We start from the raw sequence: 17,605 nt of genomic DNA, 5'->3' as shown, positions 1-17,605 counted from the left end.
CTACGATAGGTCACCTATCATGGTATCGAAGTGTGAGTAGCCAAGCCTATGCAGAAAAGGGAGACACTGCGCCGGATAGTTAAGTAAATTCTAAGAGCATCCTAAATACAATTGATGTAGAAAAAAGCAATGTTGTGCCGAATATCAAGTAAAAGTTGAGTTCATCCTCGAGGCCTCTGATGCTGCCAATAGAAAAAGAGTATGTCCTCGACGCCTCATAAGTCTCAAAAACCAGTGTATCCAAGTGATACAAGTGGTACGACTCTCTTTAAAACCAGTTCAAAAATAGCAAAAGTTTGAGAATGTGCCTTCTCAAAATAGTAGTGAAAATGAGCATGTTATCACCAGCATCAAACAAGGTACACACAATCAAAAATGTAATATTGAATCTTACTACTCTACCAAGACAAAGGAAACTGACCTAGGATGTAATCGCTCCTCGTACCCGGCCTCGGTCCCAACAATATAACACTAGTTAATAAGGCATCACAAGCCTATCGGTAAACATAAAGAGAAATGTCTCAGAATCAAATAGAGGGAGAAATATCTCTAGGAACAATACCTTACCCTAAATATGTCACTCCAGCTCACAATCAAGCACCGCTAAGCCAAATCAACAGCTACGACGAGCCATTAAGATCTCCGACACTAGTATAAGGTACACAATTCTAAACAAGCCCTATTAGAAGCTAAGCCTAACTATAAGGGAAATAAAGCACATGCTAAAGCATCTAAGGCTCAAACCTAGCCTAATACCATCAATATCAATTCTAAAAGGGATAATAACGCTAAGTCAATACCACAAACAAGGCCCATATCCTAAACGAAGGATTTCATGAGACTATTCTAGTCTAAGGCTCAACCGAGAACCAAGAAGATGGAATAGAAGGAGGCAAACCCTATACTCAGCAAGTACCAACCTAAATCACATGTAATTCATACTAAATAGTATCGAATAAAGCTCAATCCAAGTGGAAGACCGTAGCCTACCTCGAAGGTGATCACGCGCGCTCTGAATCCACCAATTTGAAGCTTTCCATCTCTGAATAACCTCCAATTATCACCACGCTAATAAAATATTGATCACAATGTCAATACGGACGTTGTGCAAAATCACATTAATCCTAGACGGACCCAAAATCGAATCTAAAATAAGATTGTAGGACTCTCATTGGGAATCCTAAAATTGACTCTATGGAAAAAATAATTGTACCTTTCTAAAATTGTGTCCCAAAATGGAACACAATTTGGAATAATTCAAAATCATCCCATACATTTAAATCACCATTAAAGCTAAAAAGGGAGAGAGGGCAGTCCCTTTGGGCATGAAATGACCTCACTATGATGTTTTTTGAAGATTTTCGAACACTCCAACACGTATCCATGATCCACATGAACACCCACCACTTGAAATCACCTCAAATAGAGCTAAGACGGAGGAGATATCACACTTTAAAATTGGATAAATGAGTTGAAATACGGTTCTTAAGACAGTCGTAGGTGTTGCAAAAGCGAGAATTAATGTCACTAAAGCGAAAGGCTTCAAAAGTGCCAACCTCGCCAAGTAAGCCTTGGATGCTAAAGAAAAAGCCGCTTAACCAAGGCTAGGTTCGCTAAAGCGCATGCCATGCAAGCTGGCTACCGCTAAAGTAGAGCCCTGGCCGCTAAAGCGTCGCTTGCTTAAGCGAAGCCTGGGCCACGAAAGCGTCTATCCATGAGCTGGCCAATCCCGCTAAAGCGATCTTTTGGTCACTAAATCGAGGACCGTTTAAGAGGTACTAGGGTTGCCAGTAGAAGTTGCACCAACATCATACACCAGATTTTCAAGCTAAGTCCCAACGGACTCTGCTTGGGTGCTTGAGAATGGTTCGGAACCCCATGCACACAAATGAGATATGCTACCCCGCTAAATTCGATGTTCTAAACTCAAGGCGTAGTCAAAATTTCAATTTGATATTGTCTCGATGAAAAGTGGGTCCCACATCCAAATGTCATTTTGGCCAATTTTACAATAAAGCACGGAATGAGCTTGGAAGCCGCAGAAACCACACGAAAGATTGTTCTACACCAAACTCGATTTTAGAGCTAATTGCACTGACAAAATTTCAATCAAAGCACGTTTATCAAGAATCAGACCAATGTCAAACTTAGGCGAAAGCTTGAACACGAAAACCCCTAATGGCTGAAAATTACATCGAAAACCTCGAGAAGCGAGCCAACCCTGTCACTAGCCTAAAATGACCCTTCCATAGTTGATAAACTATCAGAATCCCATTCTGAGGCCATTTTCCTAGAGTTTTGACCGAAATCAACAGTTCAAACTCCAAGAGCTCCAAAAACAAAGAAACTGGCATAAAAACAAAACGAACGATCAGGTGATCGAACTCATAAATGACTTGGGATCGCTACAGAAAAGCTTTAAAATTTGAAAATATTGAGAAACGAATAAAATGACTTGGAGGATCATTACATAGAATTATTAAAAACACGATTAGAAATATTCAAAATAGAATTTCTTCTCGAAAATACATATGATTACCTCATGAATCACATGTCATGAGGTAATCATGTCATTATTCCCATAAATCATAGATAACATAAAAAGCTACAAAAATGATTAAACTGAAGAAAAAGGATCTAAAGCACAAAACATTCATGCAGATCATTATATAAATCATCTTCTTTTTTAGTGTGACTACTCAGGTAGAATATAAAAGAAATCATTGTTTTGGCAAGGATATACAAAAGCGGCTATGCAATGGAATGATGAACTACCAGATCATGAGCAATGCTGATGACATGAGTCGTTCCCTTGATTGCTACATTTACATGATATGACAAGAGTATAACATGATAGTTTTCTAGGCTAAAGAGAGGGAATCAACAACATTGATGAGGTTTGATTATTCAGGTAATAGTGTATATATAGAGCAAGCTTAAAAACACAACTTGCAAGGAGATTAAGGAATTTAACCGATGGAACTGGATAGAATCCGTTTGGAAGGATCTTATATTGATGAAAAGGCGATCAAAATGATTTCACACTTCCATAACAAGCTCACTCATGATGAGGATTCGATCAATAGTTTATTTATCATCCTCCGAACAACACAAACATTTGCTTGCTAATCTTATACCTTTCGCCTGAATTTTTTTCATTAACTGATTCTGAAATCCCCGCATACAAAGTTTCTCTATCCTTAGTTATTGCTTAGTAGACAATTGACCATATGATTTGGGAGTCTAATTTCAATTTTTGATTTCAAATCAACATTAGTTAATGAAATCTTCATAAAATTTCAACTTCTATTTTAAAGCATGATTTGAAATCTCAAATTCTCCAAAAAGTGGGACTTGGAATTCCAAATTGTGATTTCAGTTTTTTAAAATGTAAAATTTGACTCATAAGTTTATATTTTGTAAAAAAAATATCCATCATTTTAAAGTTTGCAAAAACATACTCACACTCGACGTGAAAAGAAGTCCATATCATATGTAAAGTTTATATTAAAGAATAACTAGTTACTATTTTTGTTAATATTTTGGACTAGTGGATCTTTGTAAAATTATGTGTATTTGAAAATTTGTAATGCATGTAATTGCAACCATTTATTTATAAAAAGATTATGGAGATATGTGATTTATTAATGTGGCGCCCAAAGACATTTTTATACCCTATTTATGAATTATGATTTGATTATTTGGTAAGGACTGTATAAGAGTTGGAGAAGTTTTGATAATTTTCACAAATTATGAAATTCTTATATTTATATATAAAAAAATGCAATACAAAAAATTTAAATTACATATCTAAATAAATATTCCAACTTCAAATCAACTTCAAGTACATTACATACAATATAAGAAGTTGTTATTGATGGCTGGTAGTATTGAGCATAATGTTTTTGTGTGGTTTCTTACTTGGTAATAAAATATAGGAAAAAGAACACTTACACAACAAAAAAGTAAAATATTTATCCTTAAATGCTCCATTACTTTCATACCCCATTTTTATCTTAAATGACATACATCTATTTTTATTTCGCACGTTGACGTCATGCGCCCACCCTTTTGTCCTCGCTGATACCATCACTATATATTACAGTATATGAATATACTTTGTTGGTATCAAAGAGTAACTGTGTAGTGTCTTCATTGAATGACTGTTTCTTCTTTCTTGATACCATCAAACTATAATAAACTCTAGCGGTATCAAAGAGTAACTGAGCAGTATTTTCATTGAGGTTTGTGTCAATCCTTCGATGAGATTAGCAATAATGCATGATACTATTACGGTATATCTACATACTGTAATGATAGGTATGTCTCAATTCTTCGACATTTTAATTTAAAAACGGTTAAAAAAGAGTCATAATTGAGATACATTTTTTTTAAATTGTAAAAAGAGGAAAAAAAATAAAAATTACTTAAAAAAAGAACCTAATCCTATATGACACCGATCAGGGTATCAATATACCAACATAATATCACAGAAGATTAATTTCAGTCCTATATAATGCCGATATGGTATCAATATCCTAATGGAGAATCACAAATGACTAATTCATAGTAGTGATGCTAACGTCACAATGCACGAAATAAGAAAGAAAAAAAGTGAGGTAAGCGGATAAATAGTTTGAGCCACTAGTCCATTAAGCCTAAATAAATTGAGTTGGATCTATTTTTAGTAAATAATTTCACAATTGAGTACATTTTGCATAGTTTTTTATAAAATAAATGTAATTGTTAGAAAAAGAAAGAAAAAAAATGGTCTGTTAAATTTAATTTTTGGATATAATTTTAACACTTAATTAGAGTAGTTGTATAACCAACTGGACCATACTGGTTTATTACCCTTGTTGCCCCCCAAAAGTTAACCGAAACAGCGTATTAAGGAGTAAAATATAAACGATAGTTTCAACTCGTCATCCTCTCCGTCGATGACCGACCGACTTATTCCCCCTAATTCCAATCCCCGTATTTGAAAACCTAGAAAAATCAATTTCACTCCTCCGCCGTCTGCCGGCCCTACTTCGCCGTAAGGAAACACTGTGTTATAATACAGCTAGAGAGAGGATATGGAGCACCAGGACAATGAATACGATGATGAGCATGAGCATGAGGTTTACGGAGGAGAAATACCTGATGAAGAAGGAGAGATGGATGCCGAATATGATACATCTGCTGCTGCTGCTGATGAATCTGAGGATGACCCTAATGCTAAGGTTCTTACCTTTACGAATTTGAATTTGAATGAATTTGTTTATTTTAACGTTTTACTGGTAGTTTAACCCTGATTTATTTTATTATCTGGTGTGTAGGAGTTAGAGAATATGAAGAAGAGATTGAAGGAGATTGAGGATGAAGCAGGTGCTCTTCGCGAAATGCAGGCTAAGGTCGAGAAAGAAATGGGCTCTGCACAAGGTTTTACTCATTTGGCAGTATTTTTCAAATACTTTGCACTACTCACATGTCTAGAAACTCCAATACCAACTTAAATTAAGAAATACCCCTTGGTCCTTGCAGTGCCAAGCCAGAGACACTCTCATTACACAATTTTTTTTTCTTCTTTATTGTTTTAGAAATTGGATAAAAGAATCTGCCACTGATGGGTGGATCAAATTTATGATCTCTGGTGTCTCTTTATTTTCCATTTCTAATTTAGTTTATTTTTCCCTGTAGCGTGGATCAAATTTATGATCTCTGGTGTCTCTTTATTTTCCATTTCTAATTTAGTTTATTTTTCCCTGTAAGTAGTGGCGTATGCTCCCTTTTATAAAAAAAAGAAAGGTAAAAAAATGTAGGGGCTTATATGGTCTTATCGAGGTGATGGAGAAATAGTAATTATTCTCATGAAAAATATGATGCTAACAAAGAATTCTCCTTTGCAAGAGATAGAAGCATGAAGGTGGTTAGGTGTTTATGCAGTTGACTGTGTATTAGGCATTGGCATAGGTTGTATTGCTAGTGCTGTACAACTAAGCATTGCATTTTCTTTTTGCTCTAGTTGATAACGCACACAGCATATTGGTGAAATTTTATCCAATTATTCATTTATACTGCTTCCTCTCAGTACTTGCAAGAGGTCTGCAGACTAGGCTAGTTAGTTGCGATTAGTGTGGTCACAATTGCTGATTGTTTGTGACCATACTGTTAAGTTTCATAGCACAGAATCATCAATTTCAGAATAAAAATTTTCTTTTAGTTGGAACTTGTAACAGATCCCTGAAACTGCAAACAATATAATAAATAATTAAAGTGAAAGAAATACGAAAAAATCTAAACATTTAGCATTTTGGTGAAGAAAACTTGATCCAAGTGCGCAGGTCTATTGCTGGGATGCAAGTTTCAAAATTGGGACGAGAGCTCCATTTGTGGTTAATGAATAATGTGAATCAGCAAAGGAACAGTTTTTATATTTAATTATGTTGAGTTTGAGTACATCATGTTTGGGTGGGTTGCTTCTGTTAAGTTTTTGCTAGAGCTTGATCTGCTTCCTGCTGCCTGGAGACTGTAATCCGTCTGAAATTGTTATTGAGGTACTTTTTCTTTTTTATAAAGTAAAGGATTTCATTGCAGGGGCATCAGGAAGATGCCAAGTTGCAAAAGAAATAGACTGTTTGCTCCAGTACAAGAAAGGTAAAAAAAAAACACATTTCTAGCACCAGTACATGGAGTCTAAGCTAAAACTACAGAGCTTACAAAGTCTAAAAACACGTCAACACTATTAACAGGTGTGAAAAATTCCAACTGAACAAACTAAGAAGACATTTAGCGTTAAGAGAGTAAATAGACACCATTAAAGCACCTTTGATTCCTTTCATTCCATATTACCCAAAAAAATGACTGTCATCCTCCAAATGGTCTTGATGGATTTGTCAACTCTCCAGAATATCCACTGGTGTAAGACTCCTTTATAACTTAGGCATGCTCCAAGCATCCATGATTTTGACCAAGGGGATTCATCATTTTAAAGAAGTGAACAGCAAAAAATTTCGTTTAACTTGTTCACCAAAAAAAATTAATCTTAATGTAATGTCAAACGGGTTCATAAAAAAAAACTAAACATAAGCTAAAGTATCATTAAAAATCAAATTAGCAATATATTAAATAAAAATTAATTCAGTGGTACATTATTTTGAAGTAATCTATTTTTTTCCTCAAAAGAAAAATTAAAATGCTAATGGAAATGATATTTAAAGGAAGAAAAGGCAAAAAAAGAAGAAGATAATCATCATTTAATTTTAAAAAATGAACTAAGGATGATTGCATTACAAAATCTAACTAGAATAGAAATAAGATACTTGTTGTGGAGGATATTTGTATTACTGAGACACATAAACACACACATAATAAGTATTTTTATTATATAACAAATATTTTAATAGTGAAGAGTATTAGGAAGAATTTTTTCAAGAATTAAAGCCTATGACCATTTTTTAATTGGAAACGTAACTTGTGGTACAAAAAGACCTTGAAAGAAAAAGTTCAGAGAGAACAGGAAATGAACTCGTGACCTTAAGGAGATTAAGAAACCCCCCCGCCCCCCGACTGCAGAGCTAGGGCTATTAGGTTGTGTTAAGGGGGTTCAAAACATAATATATATAAATATCCTTATATACGTAGTGTAACTTTTCGACGAAGGAGGTTTACCGGTTCGGAACCCCCTCCCACACCTGGATCCAAGAGAGACTGTAGAGAAAAAAGAAGAAGTCCTAGATATCAGCTGTGATGGGCAATGAAAAAATAGTTGACACTTTCTAAATTCTGCTTTCAGAGATAGCGTCTGTTGACAAGGCTAATTTTATTTCTGCTAAGATTGTCTTGAGTCTGGCATGCATTGTTGAGTTGCAATTGATGGGTAGGCAGTTCCTCTTCTATAGATATGTTAACGTAATCACAGTACCTACTTAATGCTGGTTTTGGACATCAATGATACTTGCCACTTCAAATAAAAGAAATGGAAACTAAAAAAAAAGTATTTTCTTCATGAAATAGCACCAAGTGGTGGAAACTGTGCAAGTACACTGATTGACTTTTTCCTTCCTACTATAAGCATCTGTGAAGTCCGAAGAGTGAAAATGATTTGTGTTTTTCAAGTTACTCCAAAAGGCTAAAATCTTTAAGCAACTAAATTTTATACAATGAGTTGCAATTGCTTTTCCTTCAAAACATCTTGAGTTTCTTCGCTTCCAAATTGTCCACGTTATGAATAATAGAACAGTGTACACAATGTCCTGGGTTATTTCGTTGTTTGACTTCTCCAGCTGCTTATGACCTCCTTAAGATGATGGTATATGAATTTTTTCTGTTTTCAATATTCAACCGTCAATATGCTTGAAGAGAAGTACAAAAGTTTTCTGATTTTGCTGTTTAGAAAGCTCAAAGAAATATTATCAAATAAAGCCACAAGATTCACATTTCAAGTCTTGAGCATAAGAAACTCTAGCTTGACCTTTGACAAGTATCAGTTAATACAATCTGATTTTTCTGATGGTTAGACGACTTCACAATTGTAATCAACTAATATATTTTAATAGATATTGTGCTTAGCTAGGTAGCTGTGAGGAAGTAATATATGTTTCATGAAGTTTGAAATATAATTGTAAACCTCAACCTCGTGAATTATTTTGAGGTTCAATGGTTTATCTGTTGACGAACTATTCTTGGAAGGTTTTATATGCTAATTCAAAGGCTCAAAAACTTGTCAAAATTAGATTTTTGTTTTGACTTCTCAATTTGTTTGGTATATTTTTTAAAGAGTTGTTATTTGCAGAGCTATTACACATTTCAATTTGGTTGGAAAAGATTGTTTGAGTATGCGATCCAGTTTTTGGGAAAAGAGAACTAAGTTATGCTAAAAATGATTGGGATTGTATCTCTCTGCTGCAATTGTGGTTAGGGAACTCTTGGTTGGAATTAACTTTATGGATGTACTATATTTAGTTCATGCTTTGTTTAGTAAATCAATGGTTATTGGTGCAATTTTCTATTGGCCTTTTGACTTAAATGGATCTACTCACTCGAGGAGCAAGATGAATAGTCCGATGGTAGTGCATGTTGTGGGATAAAGATAGCTACATGGTCGGTGCAGCAACAAGCTAAAGTAGCGGTTGCAAGGATTTTTTTTTGCTTTCTTCACTTGAAGAAGGTGGGATTAGATGGTTGTTGGGTGGAAAAAATCCTAGAAGCCTTTGACTATGTTTATGAATGAATATACGCTTGCTTGATTAAACAAAATTTTATTTAGGTGTTGCAAGATCCTGTACTCCTTGTGTTTTTCGCTTTTCTACTCTTAAAGTTAAAGCTCTTCTTTTGAAATTTTTATTGTGTCAATGCAATTCAATTTGTTGATTCGAGTAAGTGGTGATATTTTGTTATTTATTGTATTTTCAGAATATAAATGAATTCTTATTGGTAATTGTTGAAACCCCATTAACCCTCTGCAAGCAGAAACATCTGAAACCCTTCTTTGTCCACCAGCACTCAAGCCCTTAAATTGGTCCACTTTGACCAAACTTTTTTTTGAACCGGTAAAGTAGTAGGAAACTTTGACCAAACTTATTATGCCCCTTTTGTCAATGAGATGATCAGTAATGAAGATTCCATTATTGTCTTGGGAAATCTATAATTTCACATTTGCCTAACGTGGTCGAATTTCCTTTTGTAGAACGGGCTTAATTCTTTCACTCTAGCTTATTTATTTTTCTTTTAGCTGGCTGTGTTGGCTGCAACAGAAAAGCGAATTTAATGATGCATGTTATCCTGGAATTCTACTCAGGCACCTACAAGAAAATCAATTAAGGACAGTAACTTTTTGGTCCTGATAATGTTGTCACCACAATTTTGAAGCTCATTATGGCTTCAATTTTTTTTTAATCCCAAACCTCAAGGCGTTAACCAGCTTTTGATTAGCTATTACATAGAGGCAAATCATTGATTCCATCCGGAGAAAGGCTCTGTAGTGGTAAGGATGTGTCCATTACAAAAAAAATTTATTATTACTTGAAACATGGAAGAGCAAACAAAGGACTAGGTATTACAGCGGCTTTCTCTTACCCCAAATGGCATGCGTCTGTTTCATCTTCAAAAGTCTTTTCAACCTTAACAGCTGGCTAAATGCTGTGGGAAGGATCATTTTGGGTTACCTTATCTTGGTCTTCTCATTAGTTCAAGTGATATATGTGTTTGGATCTTCATAAAAAAGAGCTACATGGTTGGAGAAGTGTGTTTCTAGTGCCTACTAATTTAAGTATTTTCCTAATCAATGTATAAGATGTACTAAGATTATTTTCTTTGGTTCCATCATTTTCTTAAAGATCTCTAGAATTTCTCATGGAAACAAATGAAAAGATTGGCTTTCCTCATAAATGCTTGATCTTCTTTCCTAATTGAGAATAAATTCCATGTAGCTTCATAGTAGACTCTCTTTTTGTTGCAAGTTTAGAGTCTTACTAGACATTCTTTTACATAATTTCCAGGAGTCTGAGTTTGAAGGGTTGTATCTATGAATGGGTTTTCCAAATCTTTCTTGTCACAAAGTCTGTTTTAGTTGCTTCTTACTGCGAAACTGAGAGTTCTTTTCTTCTCAAACTTGGAATCATCTAAATAAGATACCAGTATATGAATGCCAAAACTGTAATATCTGTTGTTTGGGCCTCATGATTTCAGACCAGGTAGATCTAGCTAGAACAGTAATAGCTATAGGAATTTTTACAATAACTAGTTTCGGAGTTTCTCCTGCATTTCAACGGTGGGACTACTTATTCTTGCATTGTGGAAAAATTGTCATTTGTGAATAGTGATTCCATTCCCCCAGTATTGGTTATGTTATGAGGAGCTTGGCTAATGTATTAGTGTAATACATTCGTGAATGAATCTTCTTACATAAATCCCAAGTTTATCTTCTGGTACATTGTTAGTTTGATGACAAAGTTATCTACCTGAATAAATAAGTATTTATTGCAATTTTCTTTTATGTCTTTAATATACTTTAAAGTACTGTCATGCCAACTTGTCTCCTTTCAATTGGTAAATGGCTTTGACCACTTGTCTTCCCGGAGAAAATTGATTTCTTTAAAAGATTCCTCCGTTACATCTTCATTTATGTCACCCTATATAAATTAGATGTTCTTGTTGGTTAGCTAAAACTTGGTCTCTAGGTTCGCTTCCTTCATCTTTTCTTTCAATCACCTATAAGACGAGATATCTTTCAGGAAGATGACTGGAGAAGTTCGCTGCTTTGAACCTAGGCGATCTTTGTGGCCGATTCCAGTGCCTAAGTGTGGGCTTTTGTTTCTACTTTTTTGCCTTTTTGCACTCTGTTCTTTTAATCTCAGATTTATCTAGAAAAAGAAATGTATTTCAAGGTGAAAATGGTTTTTGCTTGTTCTTCTTTCTTTGATTTATTGGTTTCTTTTTGCCTTCCTCTTTTTTGTGTCTGTTAGCCATATCCATCCTGTAATAGGCATGATTTTCTAGATCCCATCCTCTTTCAGAAAGTTTTTTAGTTGCTAATTTCTTCTTGGACACAAGGAGCTTGTCATTTTGTCCGGTTTCTTTTTGCCTTTCTCCTTTTTTGTGTTTGCCATATCCTTCCTGTAATCAACATGATTTTGTAGATCTAGAACATCCTCGTATAAAATACTTTTAGGTGCTAATTTCTTGTTGGACAGACTAGCTTATCGTTTGACTTGTCAAAGGAAAAAAACTATTATTTGGCCCATGAATTTGTTTATAGTTGATCGCTCGTCTGTTTCTTGTAGATAAAATGTGATTCTGGTAGAGTGTAAATGGGAAATTAGGCTGCACCGATTGGGTATCTAGAGTATTTGATAAATTGAGATGGAAAGAAATGAATTAGATCAAACTGTGGTCGATAATAAGTGACACATTTGGCTTGCATTAGCTATCTATTAAAATTAGGAAAATGGGGAAAAGGAGGACTTCTTTTATTGTAATTAATGTTATTAATTTGATACTCATTTCATGATGATTGTATGAGAAACTCAGTGCTATAGGAAGTCATTATTTTGTTGCTTTAAATGACGAGCAATGGTAAGCAATGGGTTATCACCTCATGGGTGAAGCATTGTTTTTATATAGAGAGACACAAGTGATTCCAGCTAGAAGCAGTTGAGTCTTTGAATCTGCCTATAGAAAGAAAAAATAAGACATTAATATTGCCATTATTGTACATCGGGTGATAGTAATTGTGATTATAATTGCGATTTGATATTATAATTTCTTAATTCATAAATGTTACATGATCTTATCAAAGAAATTCATATATGTTACGTGATTTTTCTGTTTCCAGTAATTGGGCGCTTCCCTCAAAAGAAGTGTGAGTGTTGCTTCTTGCCATTTGCTTAAAGTTTTTGTGTGTGTATATTATGGAAATAACCTCTAACCTCTCTACCTTCAAGTTGGGGTAAAGCTACATACACACCACCCTCCCTAGACCCCAGTTGTGGGATTACACGGGGTATGTTGTCGTGGTGGTGGTGGTATATATATATATATATATATCAAAAATTATTAGTTAATGGTAGCTTTTTAAAAACATGAGTGAAACTTTAGGGTGCTGAAGGTCTCGCAATTCTCTTGACGCATAGAAGAGCAGTGAATGTGTTTCACTTATTGTAGGTTTTGGACTTTTGTTTTTGAAGAGTGTGTGGATGTGTGTGTATATGTCTGTCTTTGTGTGTGTGAGGAATTTTTTTCCTTCAATAGCAAACCCCATCCTCCCCCCCCCCCCCCCCCCCCAAAAAAAAAAAAAGGGGAAATCCAAACAATCTTCTGTGGTTTCTTGTCGTAAATGTTAGATATTTGAAGTAAGGAGATAGACATTGTCAAAATTGCTTATGGGGTATTTGTTGTTCATAAATTGTGCTTATGTGCATGTGTGCAGATCCAACTGCTTCTGCTAGTCAGGCTGAGAAGGAGGAGGTGGATGCGCGATCCATATATGTCGGTAATGTGAGATTTATCGCCTTTACCTTTACATGTAAATTTGTTTTTCCCTGCGTGACAAGTTTCTACTTATAGCATCATCCTGCTCTTCATAAGGCTTATATTGTGTTAATCAATGACAAGAATTAATTTATAGTTTAACCTTATCTGATTATTTGCGTTCGCATTTTAATCCAATGACAGAAACTACAGATCACTTTATTGCTTAAAAATTGGCTGCCTATAGTTTTTTTTTTCCCTTCTATGTTATATATTAGTTGTTCTTTAACAGTGTAAGATGTAACTTTAACAGGAACTCACCTAGAAAGCAATAATATTGTCCGCCTTTCTAGAGCAAACTTATTTTTCGCATTAGTTGTCTAATTGCTTTACTTTCTGATTTTTTTTCCCATTATGGACACAGAAAATTGGTTTGTTGCTCTTCTACTTGTTCTTTTACTTTTGTTTTCTGTTTTACTTTCTCAGTTTTTCTCTTGTAGCCTTAGCTTGCAATTTGTTGTGTGCAGAAGAATGTATACTTCGGATAAGTTTGTCCAGTAATGCATGACAGGATAAGGCAACACTTTAGATTGCTAGGTCTGGATGTTCCACTTTCGGGATTAGTTGCAGCATTTTGCCGCTAGGTTGAGTTACTGTATTTGATAGAGCCAACCTCACATTAAAATCACTAACTAGCAAAAAAAAAAAAGAAGATATTGTTACCTGCACGTCTTACAAAAGTAACACCATATCATGTTAGTTAAAAACATCTAAGGTGCCCCTCATCGTTAGTCTTTGGATGTGGTTTGATATTTGTAATGCTATATTCGTTATACTCCTTATGTGACTCAAGCTTTTGGGACAGGATATCTGAAGTGAGGCCACCCCCCACCCCCCCAAAAAAATGCGGACCCCCATCTCTTGTGAAAATGCTTAGCATAATATCATTTGAATTTTTTAATTTTTATTTTGCATTTCAACTTCAGGTGGATTATGCTTGCACGCCTGAGGAAGTGCAACAGCATTTCCAGTCTTGTGGCACTGTTAACAGGGTAACTATCCTGACTGACAAGTTTGGCCAACCGAAAGGTTATGCGTATGTGGAATTCGTTGAAATGGAGGCTGTTCAAAATGCACTTCTACTAAACGAATCAGAGCTTCATGGGCGGCAGTTGAAGGTTCATAACAATCATCTTAATGATTTATCAGCTCTGTTTCACCTTCTAGACCTTCTACCACTCTTTTTTTTGTCATGTATAGGTATCTGCCAAGCGGACAAATGTTCCTGGTATGAAGCAATTTCGAGGAAGGCGATTTAATCCTTATGCAGGATTCCGCCCTCGACGTGCGTTCGTGCCTGGCGCTCCAGCCTTTCCACCTTTTGGGTAATTAACAATGATGCTATCCTCTGCAGAACCTTTATTTTGGTGTGCCAATATATATATATGATACTTCTATATTCTCCCATCTAGTGCTCGAGAGAACCCCTCCCCTTGGGTCTTCTTCCTACTTCTCTTTTTCGAGAGTTGAGGATTTGAGTTACATCGCCTGAACTTTTGGTTCCATGGATAGTTATGGTTTAGACAGTTTCAGAATGCAAGAGTGGTACTGTTTTATTTGTTACATGGGGAATTTCTTTTTCCTTTTGCTTCCTGTTTCTTTTCTTTTTCTTTTTGTCTGGGTATGGGGGTGCTTAGAAGGTGAATCAAGATATGAACATTTCATAGTGCAACTTGCCACCCTAGATGCTAGATGAGCTACAAAATCATGAAAAAAGGTCAAGGAATTTTCGACAGTACGTGACGAGTTAGATCGGTGGTTTTGTATTTGGGGAAAAGGCTAAAAATATTTTTAAAAATGCATTGCAAAAGAAAAGGAAAAGGCATACAACCTTGTCTCTGTCAATCTTGATCTTTCTTTGAAGTACAACCTCCCCTTCTCTACCCCAACCCAAAAAGAAGAGGCATCAAATTGTTAACTTATCCAAAACAAAGTGGATCTTTGCTTGACCATTCTTTTGGGGCTAGACATCTTTCTGATCTCTAGGATCAGGAGCAAAGAGGTGCAGGGACAGAGCTCAGAGCAGTTTCCATCCTTAACAATAATATTGTCCTGGCCCTTGTCACTTCACTAAACATTGGGCTAAAGCTCAGGTTTTCTCCGTACTCTTCGAATTTCGTTTAAGTTCCATTATCTGTCAGTTTCAACTTCATATATCACTCAATTTCTGAGGAAGTCAAGTTGAATATTAAGTGGTCCCCCAACTTGGATACCACCTATTCTGAATGCCTTATGGGGTCTGCACTTGCCACATAATGTACTTGAACACGCATTTGTTTGAACTACACTGTTTTCCCTGCCTACATGAGCAGTAGTCCAGAGCTCCCTGCCTCCCAAATAAAATGAAATCTTGTGTTGTCTTTGGTTGGCTGAGTGTTTAGGCTTACTGCCTTTGAACGAAGTAGGATGCTGGGTTTCTCGTAAAGCCAGAGCATGTGCCATGGTAATTGTGTTGATCTGAAATGGTAACTTTTGTGTTTAATGTTCTTTCCAAGGAGTTAATTCTTTCTGTTGGTATTTTGACTAAATATGACCTAAAGTCCTACACTTCTGGATTAGCAGCTCAGCAACTCGAACTTGTCTATTTTCAAGTTTATCAGTGTGCTTCAGGAGATGAACCTAGGGTCTCGTCTTATTGATGGAAGGGACAAGTCAGCAGTTGACTGAAATAAACTAGATGACTCCTATGTCTAATCTATGTTACATAATCACAGTTACATATGCCTATCTAAAATGCATCACTTGACTTTTTTTAAGACGTTGCATCACAACACTTGCAATGCATTCCACGGCCCCTTTTTGTACTGGCAGTCCATGCCAAATCAGCTGTTTTTGTTTTTGTAATAGTAATGCAAATGTTAGCAAGTAATACAAGTTATCCTTCAGAACTGAAAAAATAGGTGTTGCATCATTAAACTGCTGAACGAGAATAATATAAAAACTTACTTGTAGGGTATTTTGTTGCAGTAACACATGCCAACTTATATTGGTTCAACATATGTTGTTTTTAAGATTTGTTCAGTTGACTTTATTTTCTACTATCCTTTAAGTATTCCTGATAGGCTGGTACTAATCTTTTTAAATATCAAATAGAACTGAAATTGGTTGGAATGGTTTATGCCCTTCAGAACAGAGAGTTGAACTTCCCTAGATTTTAATGGAAGAGTAAATTTTCAGATATTTGTTGATCTGGGTTACAGTGTTCCTAATTAGCATGCTCTCAATTTGCCCTCTTTGACTCATCACTCTTATAAGCTATAATATAACAGCTATGTAATTTTGGCTCTTCTGTTTTATGTTCACTGTTGTTGTCGTGTTTTGTCTTCTCATGATTCAGCTGATGCTTGCTTGATTATTACATCAAACTTTAGTTAACAAGTGTTGTGTTACCTTCTTATTTGCAGAAGGGTTCCAAGGTTCAGACGCCCCATCCGCTACAGGCCATACTAGTGGATTTGGATTGCTGGCCTTCCCGAGAGAAGCATGGGGTTCGCTTTGTGAAAGAGGCATCTCCGTGTTTTACTCTCATTGGTTTCCTTTGGGAGGGCAAAGGATGTTATAATTCAAATTTCCTGTACCATTTAAGTCATGAGCTGACATAAATTTCAGCTCTGTGGATGATGTTTTAGGTTTGTGGGGATACAGAAGTTTTTTCTGTTGCTGGATTGCTCAGGTGCTTGCATTTTGGGCAGCAAAAGGAAAAGACAAAACGAAATAGATATTTGGTGTAGATGGTTATATTCTCTTTGAATTATGTCCTCTGATATTACGGGGGAATGAAAGGTGTGTTTTAAGTTTGACAGATGTATAATGTGGTTTGGTCACTCTCAAGCTCCTCCGCTCTCCCGAACCTCCTTGTCTCCCAAGTTAAGTTCAAATCCTAGTGGCGGAATTCATCTGTGGCCTTCTAAAGTTGGCACCAACTTTCACTTAGACACCTCAACTAAGCTTTGTTCATTTTAGACACCTCAAGTAAGGTCTCGATTTGTCATTTTGACACTTTGTGTTGACTTGACACATTGCGTGTGCTGTATCCATTTCGAACGTGTTGGGCACTCTTAAGCTCCTCCTCTCTTCCAAACCTCCTTGTCTCCCAAGTTAAGTTCAAATCCTAGTGGTAGAATCCATCTGTGGTCCTCTAAAGTTGACACTAACTTTCACTTAGATACCTTAACTAAAGTTGATACTAACTTTCACTTAGATACCTTAACTAAACTTTGTTCATTTCAAGTAAGGTCCTGATGTGTTATTTTGACACTTTGTGCTGACTAGGTACATTGCGTGTGTTGCACTCATTTTGAGCGCGTGAAGAGCGTTTTTTTTTAAATATATATTTTTTTAATATTTTTTATTGTTCTTCTTATTCTTCTTCTTCATTTTCTAGACGTTTTCCTCCACAACTTTGGACCTTGGTAGGAGTAAGGTCTGCGTACACTTTACCCTCCTCAGATCCCACGTTGTGGGATTTCACTGGGTTGTTGTTGTTGTTGTTGTTTCCTCCATAACTTTGGACCTTGATTTTGTAATCTCATTGTCATTGCCTAGATCTAGTTTTTGTTTTCCTTTCATTATTAATTAGTAACTGATTTTTTTA

At 35.7% G+C, this 17,605-nt stretch overlaps 1 protein-coding gene across 1 annotated transcript; it reads left to right on the top strand.

Annotated features, from left to right (window-relative positions):
* The first annotated feature begins 4,876 nt into the window (after positions 1-4,876).
* Positions 4,877-16,815, top strand: LOC129894374 (polyadenylate-binding protein 1). The gene is made up of 6 exons (XM_055970041.1): positions 4,877-5,225; positions 5,322-5,424; positions 12,911-12,978; positions 13,938-14,129; positions 14,212-14,336; positions 16,416-16,815. The coding sequence occupies exons 1-6, from the start codon at positions 5,079-5,081 to the stop codon at positions 16,459-16,461; spliced, it is 681 nt and encodes a 226-aa protein (XP_055826016.1). The 5' UTR covers positions 4,877-5,078; the 3' UTR covers positions 16,462-16,815.
* Positions 16,816-17,605: the final 790 nt, after the last annotated feature.

Source organism: Solanum dulcamara, chromosome 7 (assembly GCF_947179165.1).
Source record: "Solanum dulcamara chromosome 7, daSolDulc1.2, whole genome shotgun sequence".
NCBI lineage: Eukaryota > Viridiplantae > Streptophyta > Magnoliopsida > Solanales > Solanaceae > Solanum > Solanum dulcamara.
The sequence above is the reverse complement of the archived record's forward strand: the minus strand, read 5'-3'. Positions and strand labels throughout refer to the sequence as shown.

What these genes read in the sequence shown, in the direction of transcription:
- LOC129894374 (XM_055970041.1), top strand. Translation starts at nt 5,079, where the DNA reads ATGGAGCACCAGGACAATGAATACGATGATGAGCATGAGCATGAGGTT. An exon ending in AGGATGACCCTAATGCTAAG is followed by an intron (nt 5,226 to 5,321) that starts GTTCTTACCTTT and finishes TCTGGTGTGTAG; the next exon opens with GAGTTAGAGAATATGAAGAA. An exon ending in GATCCATATATGTCGGTAAT is followed by an intron (nt 12,979 to 13,937) that starts GTGAGATTTATC and finishes TTTCAACTTCAG; the next exon opens with GTGGATTATGCTTGCACGCC.